The sequence below is a fragment of the Pelodiscus sinensis genome, chromosome 7 (genome assembly GCF_049634645.1).
Source record: "Pelodiscus sinensis isolate JC-2024 chromosome 7, ASM4963464v1, whole genome shotgun sequence".
NCBI lineage: Eukaryota > Metazoa > Chordata > Testudines > Trionychidae > Pelodiscus > Pelodiscus sinensis.
In genome coordinates, this window is record NC_134717.1 from 75,489,990 (window position 1) to 75,513,877 (window position 23,888).

The 23,888-nt window shown below is 45.3% G+C and overlaps 1 protein-coding gene across 4 annotated transcripts in view; it reads right to left on the minus strand.

Annotated features, from left to right (window-relative positions):
• Nucleotides 1-528: 528 nt before the first annotated feature.
• Nucleotides 529-23,888, minus strand: part of MDH1B (malate dehydrogenase 1B) — a 29,916-nt gene continuing 6,556 nt past the window's right edge. Inside the window, exons 3-13 of one of the 4 annotated variants that reach the window (XM_075934363.1) lie at nucleotides 22,216-22,350; nucleotides 21,944-22,086; nucleotides 17,491-17,993; nucleotides 14,597-14,738; nucleotides 11,845-12,008; nucleotides 11,145-11,284; nucleotides 7,354-7,402; nucleotides 6,744-6,806; nucleotides 5,116-5,190; nucleotides 1,874-1,948; nucleotides 529-934 (exon numbers count right to left, since the gene is read on the minus strand). In XM_075934363.1, coding sequence (XP_075790478.1) covers nucleotides 861-934; nucleotides 1,874-1,948; nucleotides 5,116-5,190; nucleotides 6,744-6,806; nucleotides 7,354-7,402; nucleotides 11,145-11,284; nucleotides 11,845-12,008; nucleotides 14,597-14,738; nucleotides 17,491-17,993; nucleotides 21,944-22,086; nucleotides 22,216-22,350 — 1,563 coding nt within the window. In that variant the 3' untranslated portion in view covers nucleotides 529-860. Of the gene's footprint in view, nucleotides 935-1,873; nucleotides 1,949-5,115; nucleotides 5,191-6,625; nucleotides 6,807-7,353; nucleotides 7,403-11,144; nucleotides 11,285-11,844; nucleotides 12,009-14,596; nucleotides 14,739-17,490; nucleotides 17,994-21,943; nucleotides 22,147-22,215; nucleotides 22,351-23,888 lie in introns of all 4 variants that reach the window. The other 3 variants (XR_012905413.1, XM_075934364.1, XM_014576509.3) reach the window with 3 other exon arrangements.

A 23,888-nucleotide genomic window follows, 5' to 3' on the forward strand; every position in this document is an offset into this window, starting at 1 on the left:
TGGCTGCTGCTTTTTTCCGGCTCGGGGTTTTGCCGGAGAAAAGCGCCAGTCTAGACGGGATCTTTCGGAAAAGATTTTAAGAGGAATTCTTAATCCTCTTGATCGCGGCTTCATTTAAATTTACATGGCTGCCGCGCTGAGCCGACAAACAGCTGATCAGCTGTTTGTCGGCTCAGCGCGCTAGTCTGGACGCTCCCCTGCTGACATCAAAGCCCTTCGTCAGCAGCCCCGTTATTCCTCGTGGGATGAGGTTTACCGGGGCTGCCGACAAAGGGCTTTGATGTCAGCAGGGGAGCATCCAGACTAGCGCGCTGAGCGGACAAACAGCTGATCAGCTGTTTGTCGGCTCAGCGCGGCAGCCATGTAAACGTAAATGAAGCCGCGATCATTTAAATCGCGGCTTCATTTGACTTTGCCAAACAAACAAATCTACATGGCTCCGTCGACGGAGCCATGTAGTTTAGATGTACCCAGTGAGTTTAAAAGCTATGAGCTAAAAAAAAAAAAAGCACAACAATGCAGTCAGTGTACAGCTAAGGTGCTTTTCTTTACTATGGTATCTTAACTTCTCTAACACAAATCTTAAACACATATATACACAAACGCCCTCCAAAAAACAACAAACCATCACCATTGTAACATTTTAATTTACTCAATTTGTGTGTAACTTTTCAGCTCTAGAGAGACAATTAATGTGGAATGTGAGTGTTTTAAATAGTGTTAGTTCCCTGTACATTCTTTTGTAACTCCCACAAAAGAAAACCTGTGAAGATTCAAAGCCATGAATAAGTCACTTTCAGAATACAAAATAGGATGCAAGCACTATATCCCTTGTTGTAGTTTACTTGATCAGAAATAATTTAAGGGTTTTTGTTTTCTGCCATACTCAGACTGGTCTCTGATTGATTTAAGCCCTCGGATGAAGTTTCAGCATCTGTAAAAAGAAGTTTAAAATATTTTAGGCTTACAAAACACATTCTCATTTGAAGCTTTTACCTATTTTGTTCTCAGTTTTCTGATGGTCTATAGCAGAGATGGGGAACCTTTCTGGCATTGGGGACCACTGACCCACAGAAAAATGAGTTGGGTCCTGCACACAAGCGAGAAGAAAAAAAAACACTCCTCACTGATGTGGCCCCCAACTGAGAAGATGAAAGATACTCCCCACATTCCTCTCAAACACCAGAACCTAGGAGAGCCCAACCTACTAGATTTTGTGTGCTCCAGCTGCACGGTAAGACAGTCAAGGGGCTGGAGTGCCAGCTGGGCTCCTCAATCCAAGGGGGGGCACTGAGCCTCAGGGGCCGGATCCAGGCCAGCCGGGGGCTGCATCTGGCCCCCAGGCCTGTGGTTCCCCTCCTCTGGTCTATAGGATCCAGAAGTCTCTCTGGAAATGTCTACCATAGTACTGAACATGTGTGTGTCTACACAAGCGGGGAATCACACCTGTGATTCCCTTAAGGAACAAGTAAACTGCATTGACCAAGTTTTCCAACAGCTCATCTTCCATATCAACACTTAAATGATGTGGCCAGACTTTCAAAGGTGCTCAGCAACCAGCAATCCCCACTGAGAAGCTAATAATACCTGCTTTGATTTTTATACTATATTTTCCATTAACTGAATGGATAATTCTTTATATTCTGTTTTAAATTAATCCAACTTTGTCAGTGATTGCAGAAACTATTTAGGACTGGTATCTTGCTATTCTGTTTATCTACAAAATAATTTTCCATTGTTTTGTTTTTGGAAAGTTGAGGATTTGCTACAATTTAAACATTAGTTAGCTAGTTAGTTAATGCCTATTATGCCCGCTGGTTTGTAGGGCAGCAACATGAATAATAAAAAATTATATTTAAGTATCTTGGCTTACCATCTATGGGTACTTGAACTTTTTCTTCTTCCAGTATCTCTGACTGAAGTAACCCATTGGGTGGAGCTTCAGTTTCTGTAATAAAACAAAATGAAAGGATTAAAATGCCCCACCTTTACTACATTCATGTCTGGATTTGAATTACTCTCTTTCTTTGTTCACCATTTTTTTTTGAATTTAAAAGGCTTCTAGGACACTACACCAACACTCCTCCAGCAACACTGATCAGCACATATGCAACTGAGAGCTTCTTTACACTTAGACTAATGTCTAGACTGCCCCCTCTTAGGCAAGAGTAGAACTCTTAATTTAATTTTTAGCAACTGAACCACACTGTTTTATATGTAGAAGCTTATAAATCTGTGTGTAAGGAACTCCAGAGTTGACTCTAGGTATCTGTGGATTTAAACCATGTATTTATTAACTGGAAAACCAAGTTCACAGTCTATGCATTGTGCTGTACATAAGGTAAGTAGTATCTGAAGAGACAGAAAGTATCTGGTGCATAAGTGCCTGCAATAAGAGTAAATTGTGACATTCTTTTGACCATGAACAAATAAAAGATCATTTTTAATTAAGCCTCTTGGTAGATCCTTTGTAGGACTTTGAAATTTTTCTCTTTATAGGATATAAGTCACTGGAAGAAGCTGCAGCTTCTACAGTAAACACAATTAGAGGATGAAATGTTTCACATTCACAAGTGAGTTAATTCGCATTTTCCATGTTCCCCTTTCTCTAATTTGTTTTTTATCTAAAAGTGCTGGAGGAGGAGAAGGCGGCATTAGAAGTCTTTTAGCATTTTAGTAAGGAGTCCCCCTGGCCACATCAATATTAAACAGTGCATGTAATTTTTGCTTAATAAGCCCCTCTCTCTTCATTAAAGGCCCAAAACAGTCCACTGAAATCAAGGAAAAGACTCCCATTGGACTTCGATTCAGATCCTAATGGGATGCAGCATTAGAAGCAACATTCATTTTGTTTTCATCTACATATGATGGAACAAGCTACTTCTCTTTAGTCAGATTTCACACAAGGAAGACACTGCTGTCCTGCGTAGCAGGGAGGAACTCAAGGAGAGATGGAGATTTCTGTGAGTATGACGAGTTAAGATCGTGTAGTCCCATGTTTCCCATTATATCTACTAGCACTGTTCGTCCCATTGTGAGGGTAGACATACATGTGGCCTCCTCCCTCAACGCTGTTCCCAGGGACAGAGACTCTTGGGCTGGCTTGGGCCATGGGGCCTCTTCCCTCCCCGCTGCTCCCAGGGGTGGGGAGGCTCAGGGTGTGAGGCCTCTTCCCTCCCCGCTGCTCCCAGGGGCAGGAGGGGGGATTAGGGCCTTCCCCGCTCCTCCAGGGATGCTGGAGCACGTGCTCTTCCTCTCCCTCTGGTGTGTGGGGGGGGGGGGGAGGCGCACGCATGCTCAGTGCACTGCTCCTCCTCCTCCCCTCCACATGCTTGGGGTGAAGTCTCAGTGGAGGGGATGGGGCTGTGGGTGGGGCTGGGGACCTGCTTCCCCCTAGAAACTTCTCAAGCCTTCTCAAATGTTCACACTCCGCCCCCTCTTGGCCACAGCTCTGGACTCTCGGCCCCTCACCCTGACCCAGGCTCTGGGGCACCCCCTCCAGTCACAGACTGGTCCTGGCCTCTCTCCCGCTCCCCCATCCCCCTCCCTGGCCTCTTGGTCCCCTGTTCTCACCCAGCCACGGCCCCCCCCTTCCTCCTTGCTGGCCTCTCAGCCCCCCATTCTCTCCCTGGCCCACTCCCAAGTCACAGCCAGCCCTGGCCTCCTTCTGGCCTGTTGGCTCCCCACATCCTGCCTGGTCACAGACAGCCGTTGCCTCCTCCCTGTCCCCCCCCCCCCCTTCCTGGCCTCTCAGCCCCCCCATTTCCTCCCCACAAGCCACAGTCAACCCCGGTCCACCTCCTGGCTTCTCGGCCCCATTCCAGCCATTGGAGGAGGATAGGGGCTAAGCGAGGGGGTTGTGGTGGCAACAGCAGTGGCTCCTTGCTGTGTGGGGGGTTCCAACACTCTGGGACCCAGAGGGGAACTGCTGCCTCCAGCAACTCAGTCCAGATGCGCTGGGGCCATTGCATTCCTGGCGGCTCAGCCTGGAACCCTCCCCTCCCCCAACCACCCACAAGATTAGCATGCCAGCACCAGCTGGAGGTGGCTTGCAGAGGAGGGCCCCTGGCCCTCCCCACAGCAGAGAACGCAGAGCCTCGGGGTTTTCTCCTCTCCCCATTCCTCTGCAGTAAGACAGTGCTGGTGCTAATTTTGCGGGGGGTTGGGGAGGGAGGGTTCCAGGCTGGATCCCACCACCTCCTTGCTCACCCTTGACCCGAGCAGCTGGAGATGACAGTTCCCCACCAGGTCCTGGAGTGTTAGGACCCCCAGCACAGCAAGGAACCCTTTAGGGGAGCCCAAAGAACACCCAAGGGTGGGAGAGGAGAACACTGAGCCCTAGACACCTCTTCCCCTTTTGGAGAGTCTGTTGATGCTGGGGGGGTGTGTGTGACATAGAGTGACACTGTAACATCACTCTGTCATCCTGCAGGAAAAACTTTAACATAGAGAGATGAATGTTAAATTACAAAGCGAAAAGACAACTTTAGTTAACAATTTGCATTGGGATTGGAATGACCATCTTATGGAACAATTTCTCAGGACCCACAGATATTAGAAATTGGTTTCATACATATTTTTTTCATTGTTTTCAGGAAAGGATTATTGTATCTATTTAGTGATCTGTAAGTGTGTCTTATGTATGCATTTTACACACACAAACTCCCGTTAAATTGGGTGCATAAAACTTTGAGAGAGAAAAGACAAAGAAAGTTCAGCCTTAATTATACCTTCTTGTTTACATATATCCTTACGAAGAAATTGTCATTTATTATATCTGTGACCTCCTGAGGAGGAAGCAGCTTGGGGCTGGAAACATTTCTTTTTATATTTGTCAATACCATTGTTCAGTATAACCTGAATGTGAATATTTTGGATAAAAAAAGGAAGTTTTTTTTAAATAATTGGCCTACTTGGCTTCAAACCATTAAACATAAAAGGTGAAACTGACTTTAGTGGGACCAGTATTTCACACCAGAAGCTTTACCCTCTTGTTTGGGAATGTCACAGTTGCATTCCTTTTGTTTTTCAACCTGCTTCTGCATTAAAGAGCTCCAACTTCAGATGTTATCAAATTTTTGTAGAAGTTAGGATATTCTGGAACATATAATTTACCATCTGCAGTTGTTTGGACTTTTTCTCCTTCTGGGGCCTTTGGCTGAAGTAAGCCATTGGATAAGGTTTCCAAGTCTGTAACAGACAAAATAAAAGAATATTCTGTATTTTAAAACACACACCTCATATTGAAATACACAATGAGACAGGAAAGTCATTTTGATGCTTTGCTATTATCTAATAACTAGCCAATTAGCCCGCCATAAGATGGGATTTTCAGGTCTCTCCTCCATGTCGGTCTTATTTCCTGAGCCTCCGGTTTCTCGCTCCGTCTCTCTCTCCTCCTCCTCCTGCCTTCCCCCCTCTCTCTCAGCTCTCCTCCGCCTTCTGCCTCTCTCCCCGTCTCTCTCTTCTCCCCCGCTGCCTCTCATTCTCCCTTTCTCTTCTCCTCCTCCTCCTGCCTCTCATTCTCTCTCCGCTCTGTGTCTCTCCATTGGGGATGCACGCTTATTGAGGCCCTGCCCACTGGATGTGTATGTCACCTCCCCGTCCCCCTTCACCTCCTGCCATGACGCTCGGCTGACTTCTGCACCGCTCAGCCGGACTGCCACGCAGGAGCAAGCAGCACAAGTGGCCTCTCTCTCTCTTCTCCTCCTACTGCCCCATGCTGCCTGGGGAGTGCGGACCCCAAACGGCCGCTTGAGTTGCTTGCTCCCGCGCGGTGGCCCAGCTGAGCGGCGCAGAAGTCAGCAGAGCGCCACGGTGGGAGGCAACAATGATGCCCAGAGGGAACAGCCAGCGTTTCAGCGTTACAAAGTCACAGACATTGGGCTACTATATCTAATAATATGATGCTATGAAGATTTAATTCTAAGACTTCCAAAGCCATAGGGAAACTTGACTTACAGTGGTCTTAACCAATTGTGTATTTAGGTTACCACTGGCTAGAATGCTTTTAGCGGAGTTGCTCCTCTGCTGAGATGCCAGTGTAGCCTCTCTTAACCCAATGGATGAGGCAGTTTTGCAAAAGCACAGCACAGGGAGCCAGGTGACAGTTAAGTAGGAAGAGTTCTGCACTGACTTGCTACATTGCACCCGTAGCTCGAAATAAGTTACACAATTTGAGCTACGCAAATTGCATAGTTTATTTTGAGACAATTTCAAAATTTGTCGCTGTCTACACAGCACTTATTTTTAAATAAATCACTATTCCAAAAAATCCCATACTGCTTGTGAAACGAGGTTTACAGGGATGTCAGAATAGTGAGCCTGTTATATTTCGAAATAATGAGCATTCTCAAAAGACACAGAATAGCTAGCTCCGCAGTATAGATGTAGCCTTGAAGTCTATCTCTGAAAGCACAGGGATGTAGCCAGTGCAGATCACTGAACCCTGAATATGAAGAATCCGTCACTGGGGCTGTGGATTATGAAAGACCAAAATGCTCAGGAGCTCACTGGAGGTTTGGAACTGCTGAGATACCATTCCTCTTCCTTTTTCCCAGTATGTGCATGTACAGAGTGGATGGGAAAGAATAAAAGTTAATGGAGAAAAGAGAGTTGATATGACCTGAAAAAGCAGTGGGGCTTTTTGAGGGGCTCTCCTTTCCTGTAATTAGGACCTCCTGAGAAAGTGACCAGATGTATTGGAACTTCCCTGGAATAATTTGGGCTATTTATTAGCCTACCGTCTGGAGGTGCATTTTCCTCTTCAAGAAGCGCTAGCATATCAAAGTCAATGAATGCAGTTTCTGTAACAAACAGCCAAATGAAAATATTCAAATTCATAATTACAACACTACTTTCTGCCTCTGAAGTGTTCTCTTTTTTTTAATGCCAGGTAGTCAACGAAGAGGCTAAGAGCCCATGATGTACCAGAATGGCCTCAAACATTTAACTGGGACATACAGCAGAAGTATTTTCCAGTTAGCTATTTCAACAAGGGAAACGGTTCAAGGTTCAATATTAATCAATGACAAGATATTAAGCCTTCATCCCAACTCAAGTAATATTTACAGTCTAAATGCTAACAAACCAAAACATAATTGCCACCATCCAGTCTTCTATTGTCTAAGGGCTACGAGATTACAGCAGGACAGTATAATCTGGACCCTTAATGCCAACACTTAAAACAACTTCAGAAATCCAAAAGCCATAATTGTAATCAATTGAAATAGAAAAAAAAAGTCATCAAACCCACTACCATAAATCCTCCTAAAATCTTATTTTATGCCTTGTGGTATATGACACAGCTGTTATATGACACTGCAAACCAATATTTACTACTCATGGTTTTACCTTTATATGGACACATTTCCGATATTTCCCCTAGTGCAACTTTTTTTTCCTGCATGAGAAAGACAGCTTTATTATTATATACTGTTTATAACAGTTACAATTTATAACACACATTTAAAATGTTTTGATAAAGATTCCCCTGCATACTACTAACATGACTAAAGAGAATAAAAATCTGAATGGTACTAAGGTGAAGTATTTGAGATTGATCCTTCTCTTATATTCAATATGAATAACATTTTCCAACTCACATTGAATGACACACTGAAAAGAAATTGCTGTTACCTTATTTTGTGTTTTATGAGAAATTTTAAGTTTTGAAAAATCCTAGTCTCCAGTACTTATACATACGGCACAGCACAGTCATATCAGTGAACAGTCAATATGCCATGGTACTATCATAAATATGGTACAACCAAAATAAAATGGTCCAATCAGCCACTCAGAATGTAACTAGAAAATTAAGGCATAATTTTCTGTCCTGCACTATATAAAACACACAAACTTGTGGGTGCAAAATCTCTTGTTAACTATTATTACTATGTGCTAATAAGCAGAGCTCGACAAATCAGTGAATCTACTTGCCCGTGGCGAGTAGATTTCAGCCGGTTGCCCCGTTTACCGGCGGTGCGCGTATGCACAATGCGGGTTTGGCGCATGCGCAGTGCGGGTCTGGTGAGTAGATTTCGTCGCGGTTTGTCAAGCCCTGCTAATAAGCAATTAGTTGCTCAGTTGCCCAATTTATATATATAAATACTAGGGATGTTAGTTATCATGTAATTGAATAGTTGTGTAACCACACGAAATTTTAGCGGTTACACGACTGTTCAATAGTCCCCAGGGACAGGGCTGGCAGCCAGTGCACTCTGGCCCCATACCCAGGGAACACCCTGCCACCCTACACTGCTGTCTCTGTAGGTGGGAGGGGGCAGGCTGATCAAGTGTTCATGGGGAGACTGCTTAAAGCTAGCTCCTCATGGGCACTGGCTCCCACTCCACCTCTTGCTGCCTCTGATGCAGAGGTAGCAAGGGAGGGGAGTGCATGTTGTTGATAGGATTTACCTATAAGGCTAGGCTTATTGGTTAATTGTTTGCTCAACTATACACTAACATCCATAATAAATGCTAGTCTAAACATCCAACTATGAGTTTTTGGTATATTCAACTGTGGATGTGCATTTTGTAGGGGTCTAGTTTGAAAGAGGGGTCTCAGTGTCCAAAATTGTGATGGGGTGTTCACCCCACACCAGCCTGGAAGGTGTTAAAGAGGCCGAGAAAGGGCCAATTAAGCAGGTAGGCCACAGCTGAGAGGAAGGAGGTGGCCTAAGTAATCCCCTGAATGATGACAGCATCCATCTGAGAAGGAAAAGGGGGCCTAGGATAATGCCAGGACACTGACAAGAGAAAGGAACTGCAGGGGAGTAGTTATTGCCACTCCCTGGGAGCTAGCAGGTGTGTTCGAGACTATAGTGCCATGAAGCCTACTGTTACTCCCTGACAGAATGGTGTTGGGGCTAGTCAATCCAGCGAGGAAGGGAGCCAGAAGAAAGAGCTGAGAAGTAGGAAACTGTAGGAAAGAGTCTGGGAACAGCAACATAGGCGGGGAGTGGACAGGCTGCCATTGTTAGAGATAGGGCCATAGACTAAAACTCAAAGTAGAGGGCATGCCTGGGTTCCCCTACTAGCCACTGGCGAACTGCTTGAGACCATGGATATGAAAAGACTTTGAGAGCCCAGAAGGGGGAACCACTCAGTGACCTGACTAGAGGATTGAATCATGAAGAGAAAGATGCAGCTCCTGGAGCAAAAGAGGAGTTGCAGATTGAGAGCGACTGAGTGGAACTTCAGGAACTATTTAGAAAAGCTAAAACAAAATACAGGACTATGTAGCACTTTAAAGATTAACAAGATGGTTTATTAGATGATGAGCTAAACGTACATAAATCCATGGGTCCGGACTTAATACATCCAAGAGTACTGAGGGAGTAGGCAAATATCATTGAGAAGCCTTTGGCCATTATCTTTGAAAAGTCATGGAGATCAGGAGAGATCCGGATGATTGGAAAAAGGCAAATGGAGTGCCCATCTTTAAGAAAGGGAAGAAGAATGATCCAGGGAACTATAAGCTGTTCAGTCTTACCTCAGTCCCTGGAAAAATCATGGAGGGGATTCTCAAGAAATCCATTTTGAAGCACTTAGAAGAGGGGAAGGTGATCAGGATAGTCAGCATAGATTGATGAAGGGCAAGTTGTGCCTGACCAATCTGATCAACTTCTATGATGAGGTAACTGGCTCTGTGGATATGGGGAAGTCAGTGGGTGTGATACACCTTGACTTTAGCAAGGCTTTTGATACGGTCTCCCACAATATTCTTGCCAGCAAGTTAAAGGAATGTGGATTGGATAAATGAATGGTAAGATGGACAGAGAGCTGGCTAGAAGGTCGGGCCCAGCGGGTAGTGATCAACGGCTCGCTGTCAGGATGGCGGTTGGTTTCTAGCGGAGTGACCCAAGGTTCGGTTCTGGGACCGGTTTTGGTCAAAATCTTTATTAATGCCCTGTATGAGGGGGTGGATTGCACCCTCAGCAAGCTTGCAGATGACACTAAGCAAGGGGGAGAGGTAGATACACTGGAGGGCAGAGATAGAGTCCAGAGTGCTTTGACAAATTGGAGGATTGGGCCACAAGAAAACTAATGAGGTTCTACAAGGACAAGTGTACAGGAGTGGTCTGAGGCCGGCTGCGGCAGCTGGCACCCCAGCAAGCAGTGCAATTGGCGCCCCCGCCTGTATGGCCGACAATGGCAGTGACATCATCATTGGGCGCCCGAGCCAGAGGCACTCTAGGCAACTGCCTAGTTCCCCTAGGCTCACGGGCTGCCCCTGCAAGTGTAGAATCCTGCACTTGGGATGGAAGAATCCCAAACATTGTTACTGGCTGGAGACCAACTGGCTAAGTAGTAGTTCTGCAGAAAAGGACCTGGGGATTACAGTGGATGAGAGGCTGGACATGAGTCAACAGTGTGCCCTTGTAACCAAGAAGGCTAATGGTATATTAGATTGCATTAAGAGGAGCATTGCCAGTCGATCCAGAGATGTGATTATTCCTCTTTATTCGGCTCTGGTGAGTCCACATCTGGAGTATTGTGTCCAGTTCTGGGCCCCCAATTACAGGAAGGATGTGGATGCGTTGGAGAGGTTCCAGCGGATGGGCAACCAAAATGATGAGGGGACTGGAGCATATGACTTATGAGGAGACGTTGTGGAAGTTGGGTCTATGTAGTCTACAGAAAAGAAGAGTGAGGGGGGATTTGATAGCAACCTTCAACTTCTTGAAGGGAGGTTCCAAAGAGGATGGAGAGAGGCTGTTCTCAGTAGTGACAGATGGCAGAACAAGGAGCAATGGTCTCAAGTTGTGGTGGGAGAGGTCCAGGTTGGATATTAGGAAAAACTATTTCACTAGGAGGGTGGTGAAGCACTGGAATGGGTTACCTAGGGAAGTAGTGGAGTCTCCATCCCTAGAGGTGTTTAAGACTCAGCTTGACAAAGTCCTGGCCGGGTTGATTTAGTTGGGATTGGTCCTGCCTTGGGCAGGGGGCTGGACTTGATGGCATTCTAAGGTCTCTTCCAGCTCTATGATTCTATAAGTGCAACGGCAGGAAGGGACATTAGCCTGGCAGAGATAATCCCCAGAACAGCCAGGAAAAGGCACTGCCAAGCAGTGAGTAGAGCACCTTGTGACAAACCCACAGATGATCAAATGGAAATAATATTAAATGGCAAGTGACATCACCTGTATCAGATCATGGGTTAAATACTTCAGAGTTTCCTGAGTTTCTTCATTAATTTCTGTTTCTGTAATGACCTCCCAACCACCATCCTGGAACCTCACAGGCATGGAGAAGAAAATCCCCTCAGGGGTGCAAAACTGCCCTAAAGAAAAAAATTCCCACAAAACATGTTTCTTTCTGATGAAAACACATAGTAATGCACTCACATTTTGTAGTGGTGAGTAGCAGTGTAAAACCCTAAAACAGACCAATTGCTGTCTCTCTGTTTACAATACAAAGAACACTGAACTCCCTGCACATTTTAATTAGGAATCCACAAAATCATTGTGTACCTTCCACTAGATATGCAAAATTCCTTATTGCCATTTGTGCCTTAAATGATACTTACGAAAATGTTTCTACATGTATTTGGGCCTATAATCACAGGTAAAGGATAAAGCAGTGACTATATAAAATCAGTTGATTAGTGGGTTAAAATAGAGGGACAGGAAATGAAATAACCACAAGAATACCACATTCCAGATCCTTGGTGGAATAATTTCTTAGATTTGGAAGTTTTTGTGTTTAAAAAATAAGTTGTTAGCTCAGAGTATAATGATTTAATTTTAAATAGTTAAAGGTCTGAGTAAAAACATTACTATTACACTCACTGAAGTAGAGAGAAACCTTCAGAGTGCGTGTGAACTATAAATAGAAACTTACCTTCACTGAGTATTCCCATTGATACAATCTCCCCGGGAGGAGAGTCTTGGTACCAGTATCTCAGCACAGTGGCTATTACATGAGCAGGTGAAATGCCTAGACAGTGATGTTCCCGGGAACTCAGTAAACTCAGTACAGATGCAAATTCTGAACGCACCCAGTTGCTGCCATCAATAAAAGAGATTTTTAATATAACTATGGAAGGCTAAGATCAAATAGTCTTCTTGAAAAAATAAGAACTATAGACAATAGGAGATGTCAGTACAGACTAATTCAATCTTGAGTGCCTAAGCTAGTTGCCTACAGCCATAAATAAAACACAGAGGTAAAAATGGCCTGGTTGTCAGAGGTGAAGAGTGTTGCAGGTACAAGTCATTTATTCAAATACCTTTTTCCAGAATTTAGACTAATGGGGACTCCATAACCTGCTAGTGGAGATAACCCAGGGATTGTTCGGAATCTGCAGCTAATCATAACTTCTCAGCTGCTTCCTTGTAACTGCATGATCCCCTAAGAGCATAGACTGTTGGACTACTGCTGTCAAGTTAATCAAGATCTCAGAGCCATGTTTTCAAAGGGAGTTAGGCACATGAAGATATAGACAAGTAACAGGATATAGGCATCTTAGCACCATAGGCCTGGCTTGACATAAGTGAGTGGAGAGAGGTGAGGTCTCATTTATTGGCAGACAAAATTAGGAATTTAAATGGATTAACAGTCTGAAAACAATGTTCGTACCAACTGAGATAAAGTGCAACATCCAGGTAACCTTTTACAATGGACAAGACAACAAACAAGTCTGGAATGTAAGGTGCGGTAAAGCAGGATTGGGGAACATGCAGACCTGAGCCTTGGCACATCTTTGTGGGGCTGGAGCCGCAACCACCAGTTTGCCAGCACATCCTGCAGCCCCTAGGCAGAGAGGCAGATCAGGGAAGCTCCATGTGCTGCATCTGCCCCCCATCACCAGCTCTACAGCTCTCCTTGGCCAGAATCTGCGGTCACTGGATCCTGCGGGGGTAGTGTCTGAGGATGGAGGCAGCACACAGTTTTACGGCTGCTCTTGCGCAAAAACTTGCTGCCTGTCTATACTGGCCGTGTGTTCTTGCGCAAGTGAACTGACGTTCTACTGTATAAAATCAGTGCTTCTTGCGCAAGAACTATGATGCTCCCGCTCAGGAATAAGCCCTCTTGTGCAACTGTTCTTGTGCAAGAGGCCAGTGTAGACAGGCAACATGAATTTCTTGCGCAAGAAAGCCCGATGGCTAAAATGGCCATCAGAGCTTTCTTGTGCAAGAGAGCGTCTACACTGGCATGGATGCTCTTGCGCAAAGGCACATGCCAGTGTAGACGCTCTCTTCTGGAAGAGTTTTTGCCCAAGAACTCTTCCGCAAAAGAGTTCTTGCGCAAGAAGCTGCCAGTGTAGACATAGCCCTAGGGTCCAGACTGACAGCTGCTACTGGGAGCAGCATAGAGCCAAGGCAGGCAGGAGGCCTGCCTTAGCCCTGTTAAACCGCTGCCACCTGAGGAAAGTGCCACTTGGCCAAAGCCTGCTCTCCGAACCTCCTCCCCACACCTCAATGAGAGTCATTTTTCCCATTGACCTTCCACTGTGGGAATGGCGCCAAAGTTCAGCTTAAGGTATGTCAACTTACCTATGTTGTTTACATAGCTAGAAATGCCTACCTTAACTGATCTTCCTCTGTAGTACAGCCCTGGTCTCACTCTACACAAACTAGCAAGCAGCAAAGGTTCGCTTATAACTTCTAGTCCAGTGGTTAGCCCACTTACCTGGAGACCACTAGTTCAAGTCCCCACTGAGAAGGGAATTGAACAGGAATTTGCTATTAACCAGATGAGTGTCCTTATCATTGGGCTGTACAGTTAGTTTTTGTCCCTAGCCCATTTAACAATCAATTGTTCAACTTTAATTAAGTTATTTCAACAGGAGAAATTGAGGAATCCCCATGTCAGAATATCCTGTAGCCCAGTGGTGTGAGCACTTGCTTGCAAGGTAGCAGATCCATGCTCAAATCCCTTCTTGCATTCCAAGTGAAGACTCTAGCCACTGAGTTAAAGGGAAGTCCTTCCCTCTCTATCCCTGCTGTCTTGTGTGGAATTGAGCAGCCTCTGAGTAAGGCCCCACATGCAAGTTAGGTGGAATACCTATCTTCTCCCAGTTTGTGGAGCATATTGGGGCTTAAGTGGAAGGTCAACACATGGATATCTAAAGTGAGGCAACAGTGTCCATACTCTAGGTGTTTTTGGAATGTTACCTGCAAAAACATATTCAGAGTGAGGTTAGGTGTCTACAGTGTGGGGCAGCATCTGAGCAGGATTCTGTGGATTACAGTGGTTCCTAAAATGGGACTTAGGTGACAAAGCACTTTTGTAGATCTAGTTCAATTGGGCACCTAGCAGGATTATCAAAAATGCCTATGTGCTTCTTTAGGTTCCTGAATACTTGTGAAAAACCTGGCCCATAGTGACTTTTCCTTGTTTCTCTAGTCCTTTACATAATAAAGTGGAAGAAAAATGTTTATATGATCAATTTTCTTTCTTTAAAACTATTTTAACTCATTTTGGGGAAAAAATTATCTCAAGCTGAATTTTGTCCCATTAGTATTATGTTGGAAGTATAATCTTTAAATATAACAATGACCATGCATATGCGAGTGGCAGCAGGATGATATGGATTTTAAAAATTGATAACATTTAAAAGATCAAAATGAAAAATAAATGTGTACTTTACCCATCATAGATCATGTCCAGCAAATGACGTGAAAAGCTAGGTGGACCCCAGATAGCACTGTCATATCTGTAAACTTTTGCTTTAGACAGATCAATATAGCTCCTGCCACTGATATTACCCCAAATAATCACATCTTTGATTCCTGTAACAAAGGAGAATATATAAAGATTAGCGAACAAAAAGATATTGTGTTTAAATGCAGAAGCAGGCTGGGAGCAGGGTGTCTGGCTGGGGGAAGGAGGCAGGAGTGGGCTGGGGCAAGCTGTCTGGACAGGTGGCAGGAGTGGGATGAGGGTAGGCTGTCTGGCCAGAGTCAGAAGTGGGCGGGGGGCAGGCTGTCTGGCCAAGGGGCAGGGTTATTACCATGGGGCAGGAGTGGGCTGGGGGCAGGGTGTTGGGGTAGGAGTGGCCAAGGGCAGGTGTCTGACCAGGAGGGAGGGAGCTCAAGCAGGCAGGGGGCAGGATGTCTGGTTGGGGGCTGAGTGACGGGGTGGGGATGTAGAGTCTGAGCAGAAGGGGGTGGGAAGCACTTGCGTGATTTTGCGCTGCATCGCAGGCACCGTGTAATATGGCCTCCTACTGCTCCCATTCGCCAGAAGAAAGCTTCCAGGAAGTGTGTCCAGGGGGAAGGAAAATGGCAGCATGCATGGAGACATTTTTGGCCACTTGTTCCCCACAGGCCAGGGGAAGGAAAAGGGCAGTGCACGGAGCCAAAAATGATAGAACTTGTTCCCTGCAGGCCAGATCAAGTGCGGAGGCTCAGGGCTTCCCCTCCACCCTGCAGGAAGCCAGAGATGACGTGCCAATCTTGTGGGCAACCATGAGATTGTAGCACCAACACTGGCTCCCTGCTATAGTGGGAGCTGGGGGACTTGAGTTGGGGCTCCAGAAGAGCCACATCTGGATCCCTAGTAAGCCATATTTGACTTGCAAGCCATAGATTGCCAACCCCTGCTCTAATGTGCACTTGGATGGTGGCACATGAGAGAATGAATGAAGGGCCGCCCACCTAATTAGTGGGGCTGTGTAGATGTGGCTCCACTAATTAAGTGCCAGGACCGGGGAGAAGACATACATATAAAGCGAAGTGGTGGTCTTGGGGAGAATGGGGGGCAGGTAGGAGGGGGCATAAGGTAAGGGGGAAAATAGGAAGTAGGTGAGGGAAGTGGGGTGAGAAGAGGGAGGGGGGAGAATTTGGAATATGCAGGGCTGCAGTTGCCAGAGAAAGTGATGACTTTCCACAGCTCCAGGCCTATGGCTGCTGGGAAAAGATACCCCACTTACCCAGCCTCAGCTCACTGGCTCCTGTGATGGAGGGGAAAAGACACCATTTCTTGCCAGCTGCTGCTTAGAGGCTGCTGGTGCAGGAAGATGCCTCCTCCTTTTCAGCCCCAGCTCACTAGGGCTTTGTGCAAGGTTTTTGCCAAGAAGCTTTTTGCGGAACAGATCTTTTGAGGCGTCCACACCTCAAAAGTGCATCGCAAGAGAGTGTCCACATTACATGGACACTCTTGCGCAAGAAAGTTCTGATGGCCATTCTGTGAATGGCCATCAGAGCACCCTGTGCTTTTTGTGAGAGGCTCTTTTTGCGCAAGAAACACGTTGAGCATCCACACACACCTTTTTGCACAAGAACTCTTGTGCAAAAAGGAGTTATGCCTCGTAGAAGGCAGTATACCTATACCGCAAAAAGCCCTCTGTTCTGTCAATTGACTGTAGATTTACTTGAGCAAAAATGCGCTTGAAGTGTGGACGCTCCACGGGTTTTTGCACAAAAACGGCTGTTTGCAAAAACCTTGTAGTATAGACATAGCCTGGCTGACAGGACTAGGTGGGAAAGGAGGGAGAGATAGAGAAAGCCCCCCTTCCCATTTGTTCCAGCCCAGCTTGGTGGCTGCTGGGGTGGCGTACAAAGGCTAAAGCTGACAAATATTATACCTAATTTCCGTAAACCTTGCTCACAAAAATAGGCACATCCATCGCATTATATATTAAAATATGAGTTGTGTGGTTTTATTTGTAGAACAAAAAAAAGTTAAGATTTTTTTGGTCCTGCCATGAGGGCAGGGGACTGGACTTGATGACCTGTCAAGGTCCTTTCAAGTTCTACTATTCTATGATTCTATATATAATGCTTTTATTCAAAGCATTTTACAATAGTTAGCTAACAGTACAAGCAACATTTGGAAAGATCATTAAGTGGCCCACCAAAACCATCAGCAATTTTCAAGTGTTTGGGAGAAGAGTTTGAGAACCATTGCATTAGTGTATATCATAGTACTAATTTAAGTTACCAGGTAACAAATAAAAACAAACTGAAAACATGAAAAAAATAAAGCCTTAGAGATAAATTCTTAATAGTGACTTGTAAAAGATTATTAAATTAGCAGACTTACCTCGTGCTAAAATATAGCCTCTGTCTAGACTACATGGCTCCGTCGACGGAGCCATGTAAAATAGTTTATTCGGCATAGTCAAAGAAGCGGGGATTTAAATAATCCCCGCTTCATTAAAATAAAAATGGCCACCGTGCTGTGCCGACAATCAGCTGATCCAGCACAGTGCGGCAGTCTAGACACGGCACGGTCAACAAAGGAAGGCTTTGTCGACCACTCCGGTATGTCTCGTGAAACAGTACAATATTTAACATATTAACTTCAAAGAAAGGCACTGATTGCACCCATACAAAATGTGTGTGTGCACCCATTGTACTTTTAACTATCTGAATTTGTCTTATTCCGAATTCCATATTTGCAGCTGTAATGGGTGTACTTATTTTTACATATATCCCAACTGCTCTAAAAATCTATGCTCTATGCTCAGATGCATAATTCTGATCATTGAAGTTCCCAGATTGTAACTGATATTGAAGAGAACAAATACAAATTACCCACCTGCTGAATGCATATTCAGTTTCCTGGCCAGCATGGCTTTTGCTGCACTTTCCAAGAACATTGCCATGGCGATAATATTCTGGGGGTCAATGGACAGGGCAAATGTCATAATCATTAATGCCCTAAGATTCACAAAAGTTTTTCCTGACACAATAACTTTGACTGTGCTGTTGGCATTCTTGTCCATCAGGGAACCATACACTTTACATTGTTCAGTGACCTGTCTGATACAGTCCTCAAGTGACGGGATCTCATGTTGTAAGAGGATATCATCAAGCAAAATGACAACATCAGCCTGAAGAAAGGCATCATCTAATTCAGTGTGCACTGAGACACTGCGAAGGAGGGGGAATGCTAAGTCCTGAGCCTCCATTACAATACCCTGCAGAATTTCCTTGTAGTGGTTACTGTCCAGCAGATGGATGCTGATCTCTGTGGCCATCCCAAACACTTCTCCACTAGCCAATAATGGAATCAGGTTGTAGCAGGCAGGAGCTGACGCACTAATGAGAAATTTTAGATACAGAACATTTTTTAACTAGTAAATGCTGCTGTTTGTTCTATAAAATGCATTATAAAAATGGATGACAGAACTTAGTCATGTAGTTCACAACTATTTACATGATCCATTACCTCAGATCAATGTTTCCCAAATGGCGTTCCGCGAAACCCCGGGGTTCCGTGAAGTGAAAGTAAGGGTTCCGTGAGAAAATTCCTTTACAATAACATTTTATGATTTAAAAAATTAATAATTAATATGATGTGATTTCTGTTTTTAAATATGGGCAATTAAACTAAATGTTGATCTCATGAACTTGTTTAGCATTTGTTTTTTATTATCCTTACTTATTTGTGGAGGAGTTTTTCAGCTCCATATATTAGACTGTTATTAGGGGTTCCACAAAATTCTTTCAAGTTTAAAAGGGTTCTGTGGCCAAATAAAATTGGGAAACACTGCCTTACATCATTTCAGTCTAGCTTTTATATCAACATGTTAAAAATAAATACAAAGCAGGCTTCCCTTCACTAAAGTTATGCTGGAAGGTTAAATACCACATTTTAAAAGTCCACCAAATTAATAAATTCTTGCACTTTTGTCTACTTACTCTTGTATGCTGCTTGTTTTCTTTTTGCATTTCCATTATTTATGTACGGCAGGCTGGGGCAAAACACGGCCCACGGGCTGGATTCGGCCCACCGAGCCACTCAATCCAGACCGTGGATACAGTGGGGATGCTCAGGCAGGCTCCCAGTCTGCCCACCACACACTGCTGAGAAAAGCGGCTATGGTGGGGCTCTGTGTGAACAGCTGTGAACCCAGGGGAGGAGGGAGAGGATTAATGCACTGCTCCTGCCTCCAACACAATCCCATTGGCTGGTTTTTCACCAATGGGAGCTGCCTGTTGTCAACAGGCAGCTTGTGATGCACCCTCCCCCCCTTCCCTTAGGCTCACAGCTATTAAAAAATCACATGGCCTCTTCAGCCAGTGAAGGGGTGGAACACCACAATACCCAAACCCTTTCCCCCTCTCCTGCACCCATATCTCCTCCCAAATCCTGAACCCTAATCTCCTGCCCCAGGTCATAACTCCCTCCTGTTCTAGGTCACAACCCAAATCCTCTGCCCCCTTCCTGTACCCCAGTTCCCTGCCCAAAGATACAACCCAAAGTCCTGCACCCCCTCCAGCATCCCAGTCCCCTGCCCAAGGTCACAGTCTGCACCCTAGACCCTTGCCTCAGATCACAACTGCTTCTTTCAACCAAGTTCCCTCCCAGACCCCACATTCTCTCCTGCACCCCAATCCCTTATCACGTTTCCTTTTGCACCCAGACTCCATCCCAGACTCCACACTTCCTCCATTAATATCATGTAAGAGTGTGTCCCTTGACCATTTTCCAGTTTCTTGGAGTGGCCCTCTATCAAATTATTGCCAATCCCTGGTGTACAATGGAAATAATCAGTTCCTATATGGTTTCTGGTCAATTTCATTTTCACTATTTCAGCATTAGCATAAAGCTACACCAGGGGTTGGCAACCGTTGGCTCCTAAGCCAAATATGGCACAGTAGGCAGCCAAATATAGCTCTTTTGAAGCTCCTCGCCTTCCTTCCCCCCACAGCACGGAGCCTCCGCTGGTGCTCCCGCCTCGCAGGCCTCCCTCCCAGCCCGCAAAATTGGAATGCCAGCACTGGCTTCCTGGGGGGAGGTGCAGAAAGCCCTGAGGCTCTCCACTGGATTCGGCTTGCGGGGAAGAAGTGGAGCCAGAAGCATCTCTGCATGCTGCCATTTCCCTTCCCCATCCTGGGAGAACAGCAGTATACGGATGAGCTTCCTGGCAGTTTTCCTCGCTGCTCTCATTGGCCGGAAAGCAAGTAAGTTTCCTCCCCCCGCCGCAAATTGAGACCCCCCACATCCCCAACCCATTCATTCATACACCCTAAGCCGAGTCTCTGAACCCCAACCCTCTCACTAATACCCCCTCCACCGAGACCCTACACTCCTATCCCCTCACTACCTTGCCGACATCTCCCCCCCCCCCCACACACACAACCCCTACACCGAGACCCTGCACTGCCACCCTGTTCCTGCACTCTCCCTTGCTCTTGCATCTCCCCCCTGGCCAGACACACTAACCCCAGCGTGCTTCTGCACCTTACCCCCTGGTCCCACACCCTACTCCCAACCTGCTCCTGCATCCTCCCACTTGTCACACACCCTACCACCAGCCTGCTCCTGCCCCCTTTCTTGCTCCTGCCCCCTTCCCTCAGCCAGACACCCTACTCCCAGCCTACTCCTGCACCCCCTACTTCCCATCCAGACCTTGCCCCCCAACCCGTCCTGCACCCACCTCCCACCCAGATCTTTCACCCCCATCTCTATCCCACTCACTGGCAGCCCTGTCCTGCACTCCGAACCCCTCATTTTTGGCCCCATCCCAGAGCCTAGGGAAGCCCACAAAATCCACTAACCCTGGAACCCCAGAAGAGTTAACGGTTAAGAGTTAAGAGACTGAGGCCTTGAACCTCAGTCTTCCCTGTCCCCATTCCCCATGGAGCACCAGGGAAGTGAGGTGTTTCAGTTGGGGGACACATCAATGAGAGCTGGGGGTTTCTGGAGGGGTGAGGTTTTTGGTTTTTTTGCTTCGCACTTGTGTGGTCCCCAACTGATTTTTCTTGGGTCAGTGGATCCTGACCCAAAAATATTCCCCACTCCTGCTACAAATAAAGACAATACTAGAACCTTTTGTGTTGAACATAATATTTTATTTTATTTAAAATTAAACCTGTCCCCCATCTGGCCCCCAGAGTCCTGATCCTGTGGTCCAGCCCCCATCCAGCCTCAGAAAGGGCTGGTGGTGGCCTCCCTCCTGCTGCAGCATGGGTAGGAGGGGAGGCCATGATCCGGCAGCGGTGATCCTGGCTCAGTCCCTTGTCTAGTCACTAGTGCCCAGGTGCAGCAGCCCAGCCCCAACCAGGTGAGGTAATCCAACTCCAGGACCCGCCTCCCCGCACATACTCTATTTCCCACCCCCAGCACCCTGACCTGCCTCCTGTACCCCATCTCCCTGCCCTGAGCCCCTCATATACCCTCACCCTAACTCCTGCACCCCCACATCCACAAACTGCACCCCCAGCAGTAGCTGAAGTCCCATTAAATAAAGTCTGTGAGTACAATGTTTCATATATGCTATTATTAATCATTATTTCAATTATCAATAATATTAAGTTGTATATTTTCAGTCTTATACTGCTCTGTTGACTATTTGTTCTGAATTTTGATGTAGTTTGGTTCTTTGGTTTGAAAAAGTTGCCGACCCCTGAGCTAGACTATTTATTTATGTAAAAATTCAATTACTTTAAAACTTGTCACCAAAATATTTCTATTGGGTTCTGATAATGTAAAAATATTCCTTTCCCAAAGTTCATTTAGGGGTTAAATTTGGCCCAACAGTATCCTTGTAAATTCATATCACCTTACAAGGTTTTTTGAGGGGTCTTTGGAGGAAGAGTGGGTGAGGGATTGGGTTTTTAGGTTGTGGGGTTTTTTTATTTGCTTTTTGTTTTGATATCTGCAAACAAAAAATACATTCTGGAATATCTATTGAATTACAACCTATTCTAAGTAAACAAATGAGCAAATGTTGGAACAGTTTAGTACTTTATAGTATTTTTAGTAAATTGCTAAGCTGTGAACAATGTTTTATAAAAAGAGTAAGTTTTAATTAAAATGAACATCAGAAGTTGGTGTTATAATGTGTTAAGATTTGAAAAGAAAAAATATTTTACAAAAAAGATAAATTACTTGTATTTACCTAAATAAATGTAAACAGTGTTAAAATGGATATGTGCAAGCCCCATATTCATTTAATCAGCGGCAGGAAGATTGTATTATATGAGAAGAAATGCATAATTCTAAAGCTGAATGAAATATTGCAATGCTTTTGCTTTCTCACCTACTTATCCAAACCTGCAAGGGGTTGATAAGACTTTTCAGATATTCCTCCTCTTTCTCAATTTCTATGTGAGTATTCAAATTCTCCGCCCCAATTCTCAGCATCTGCTCACTCAGCATGTCCGAGGTGATGCCATAGTAATGCTAACAATGAAGAAAGGACATTCAGCAATCAGAGAGTAGCCCCAAAATGTTATGTAATATCTAAAAAAAGGAGACAGGAATAAGAAAAGAATTCAAAATGTGGATCAGTAATACTGAAAGTCTTTTTACCTGGGCATGCTCCATAAAATCGTTAAATCCTCCCAGAAGCAGGCCCTTCCCTCCACGGTCCAATAATTCCCGCCACACAATTGGTGAGTGTTTGTGTTTCCATCCATTTTTTTCACAGATATCATGAAGCCACTGCTACAGGCAATTCACCCAAAACAATTTTAATATTTTTTCACGTGCAGAAAGGCAATATTTAAATATTACTGCTTATACTCTCCAATGCAAAATAGTACAAGTTGTACCTCCCTAAACTGGAACTCTCTGGATGTAAACCATGGATGTTGCTGGACCACAGAACCCAGGAATAGGGAAGTCTAGCGGCAATGCCAGGAGCGCAGCAGGGGGGCGCATAGCAGGTGTGTGAGGGGAGTGTCTGGTTGCATAGCGAGGAACTACTGCCCTGGCTAGCAGAGAGCTCTGGCCCTGGAGGCAGCTAGCAGCACAGCAGGGAGCTCTGGCCCCAACCACCAAGGAGCATCAGGTCTACTGATGTAGTGGGGAGTTTTGGCTCTGGAGACAGCCAGTGGCGCAGTGGGGAACTCCAGGTCTGGGGAGCCCTAGCTGAGCTGGCAGCACGAGGAGCTGGGGTTGGAGCCCAGCAGCAGTAGATCCAGGTCTGGAGCCTCAGCCTGGGAGCAGTGGGGCTAGGCATAGGCTGGAAGCAGCCAGCAGTAGAGAGGTGCAGGGGGCTGGGAGTCAATGACAGGGGGCCTCTCCTGGTCCAGTAAATCCCTTTGTACAGGACTGGTCAGGTCCCAAGGGTGTTGGACCAGAAGATCCAACCTGCAATATTTATCTAAATGCACAGATGTGGGGTATTTCACAGGTGTCCCAAATGTGAGCATTTGAAAAAAATGCTACCAGCCAGATGGTTGTGATGTGTTGTGCAAGGATTGAATTAGCATGAGAACAAAATATCATACTTCCACCTCCTTAACAACATCATTGTGAAAAGTCTCTCTCAGATAGTTTAGCAGTAATGCAGCACCATGTAGTATCAACAGTCAGACCATTTTATAAAAGAATCAGTTTAGAATTTCTACTCAGACTGAGATGCAGAGTAAGCTGCAGAGGTGATACTTATTCAGTATCATAGGCATGCATGATGCTTAACTGAGGAACTCAGCAAAATCTAAGAAGTGATTAGTAAAACCTCTCTTACAACTTTGTCTGCCTCGTAAGATAGTTCTGGGATTTTTTTCTAGTAATTTCCCCTAGTCTGTCTGCTGCAGGTAAGAAATTACTTTTCCAGGAATGGCTACCAGCAATTAGATAATACAGATTAGATCTAAAACATTTACTTTTTCGTTAACTCATGTCCCAGAGTAGAACTTGAAGGAGACAACTGTTTTCAATAATTGTCTTTGTTTTAACCTTGTTTATTATTAAATATTGTTTCAATTGGTTTGAAATAGGTTATGCAAACTGGTTTACAGGTGGTCTGAAAGAGCTGTCTAATTGTTCACTGAAGCTTCCTGTCAAAGCTGTTCCCCCCACTGGCACTTCAAGTGCAGAAGGTGGGGGCCTGCAAGAGACTTTAAAATACCCGGCCACTAAAGGCGTGTGTTTAAACTCTCCAATGTCACAGACTCCCTGACTTTGGGTGGTACACTGCCCCCAGCCAAATGCAAAAACCCGTTTGAGAACCCAGGAAGACGCACTTGTGATGCACG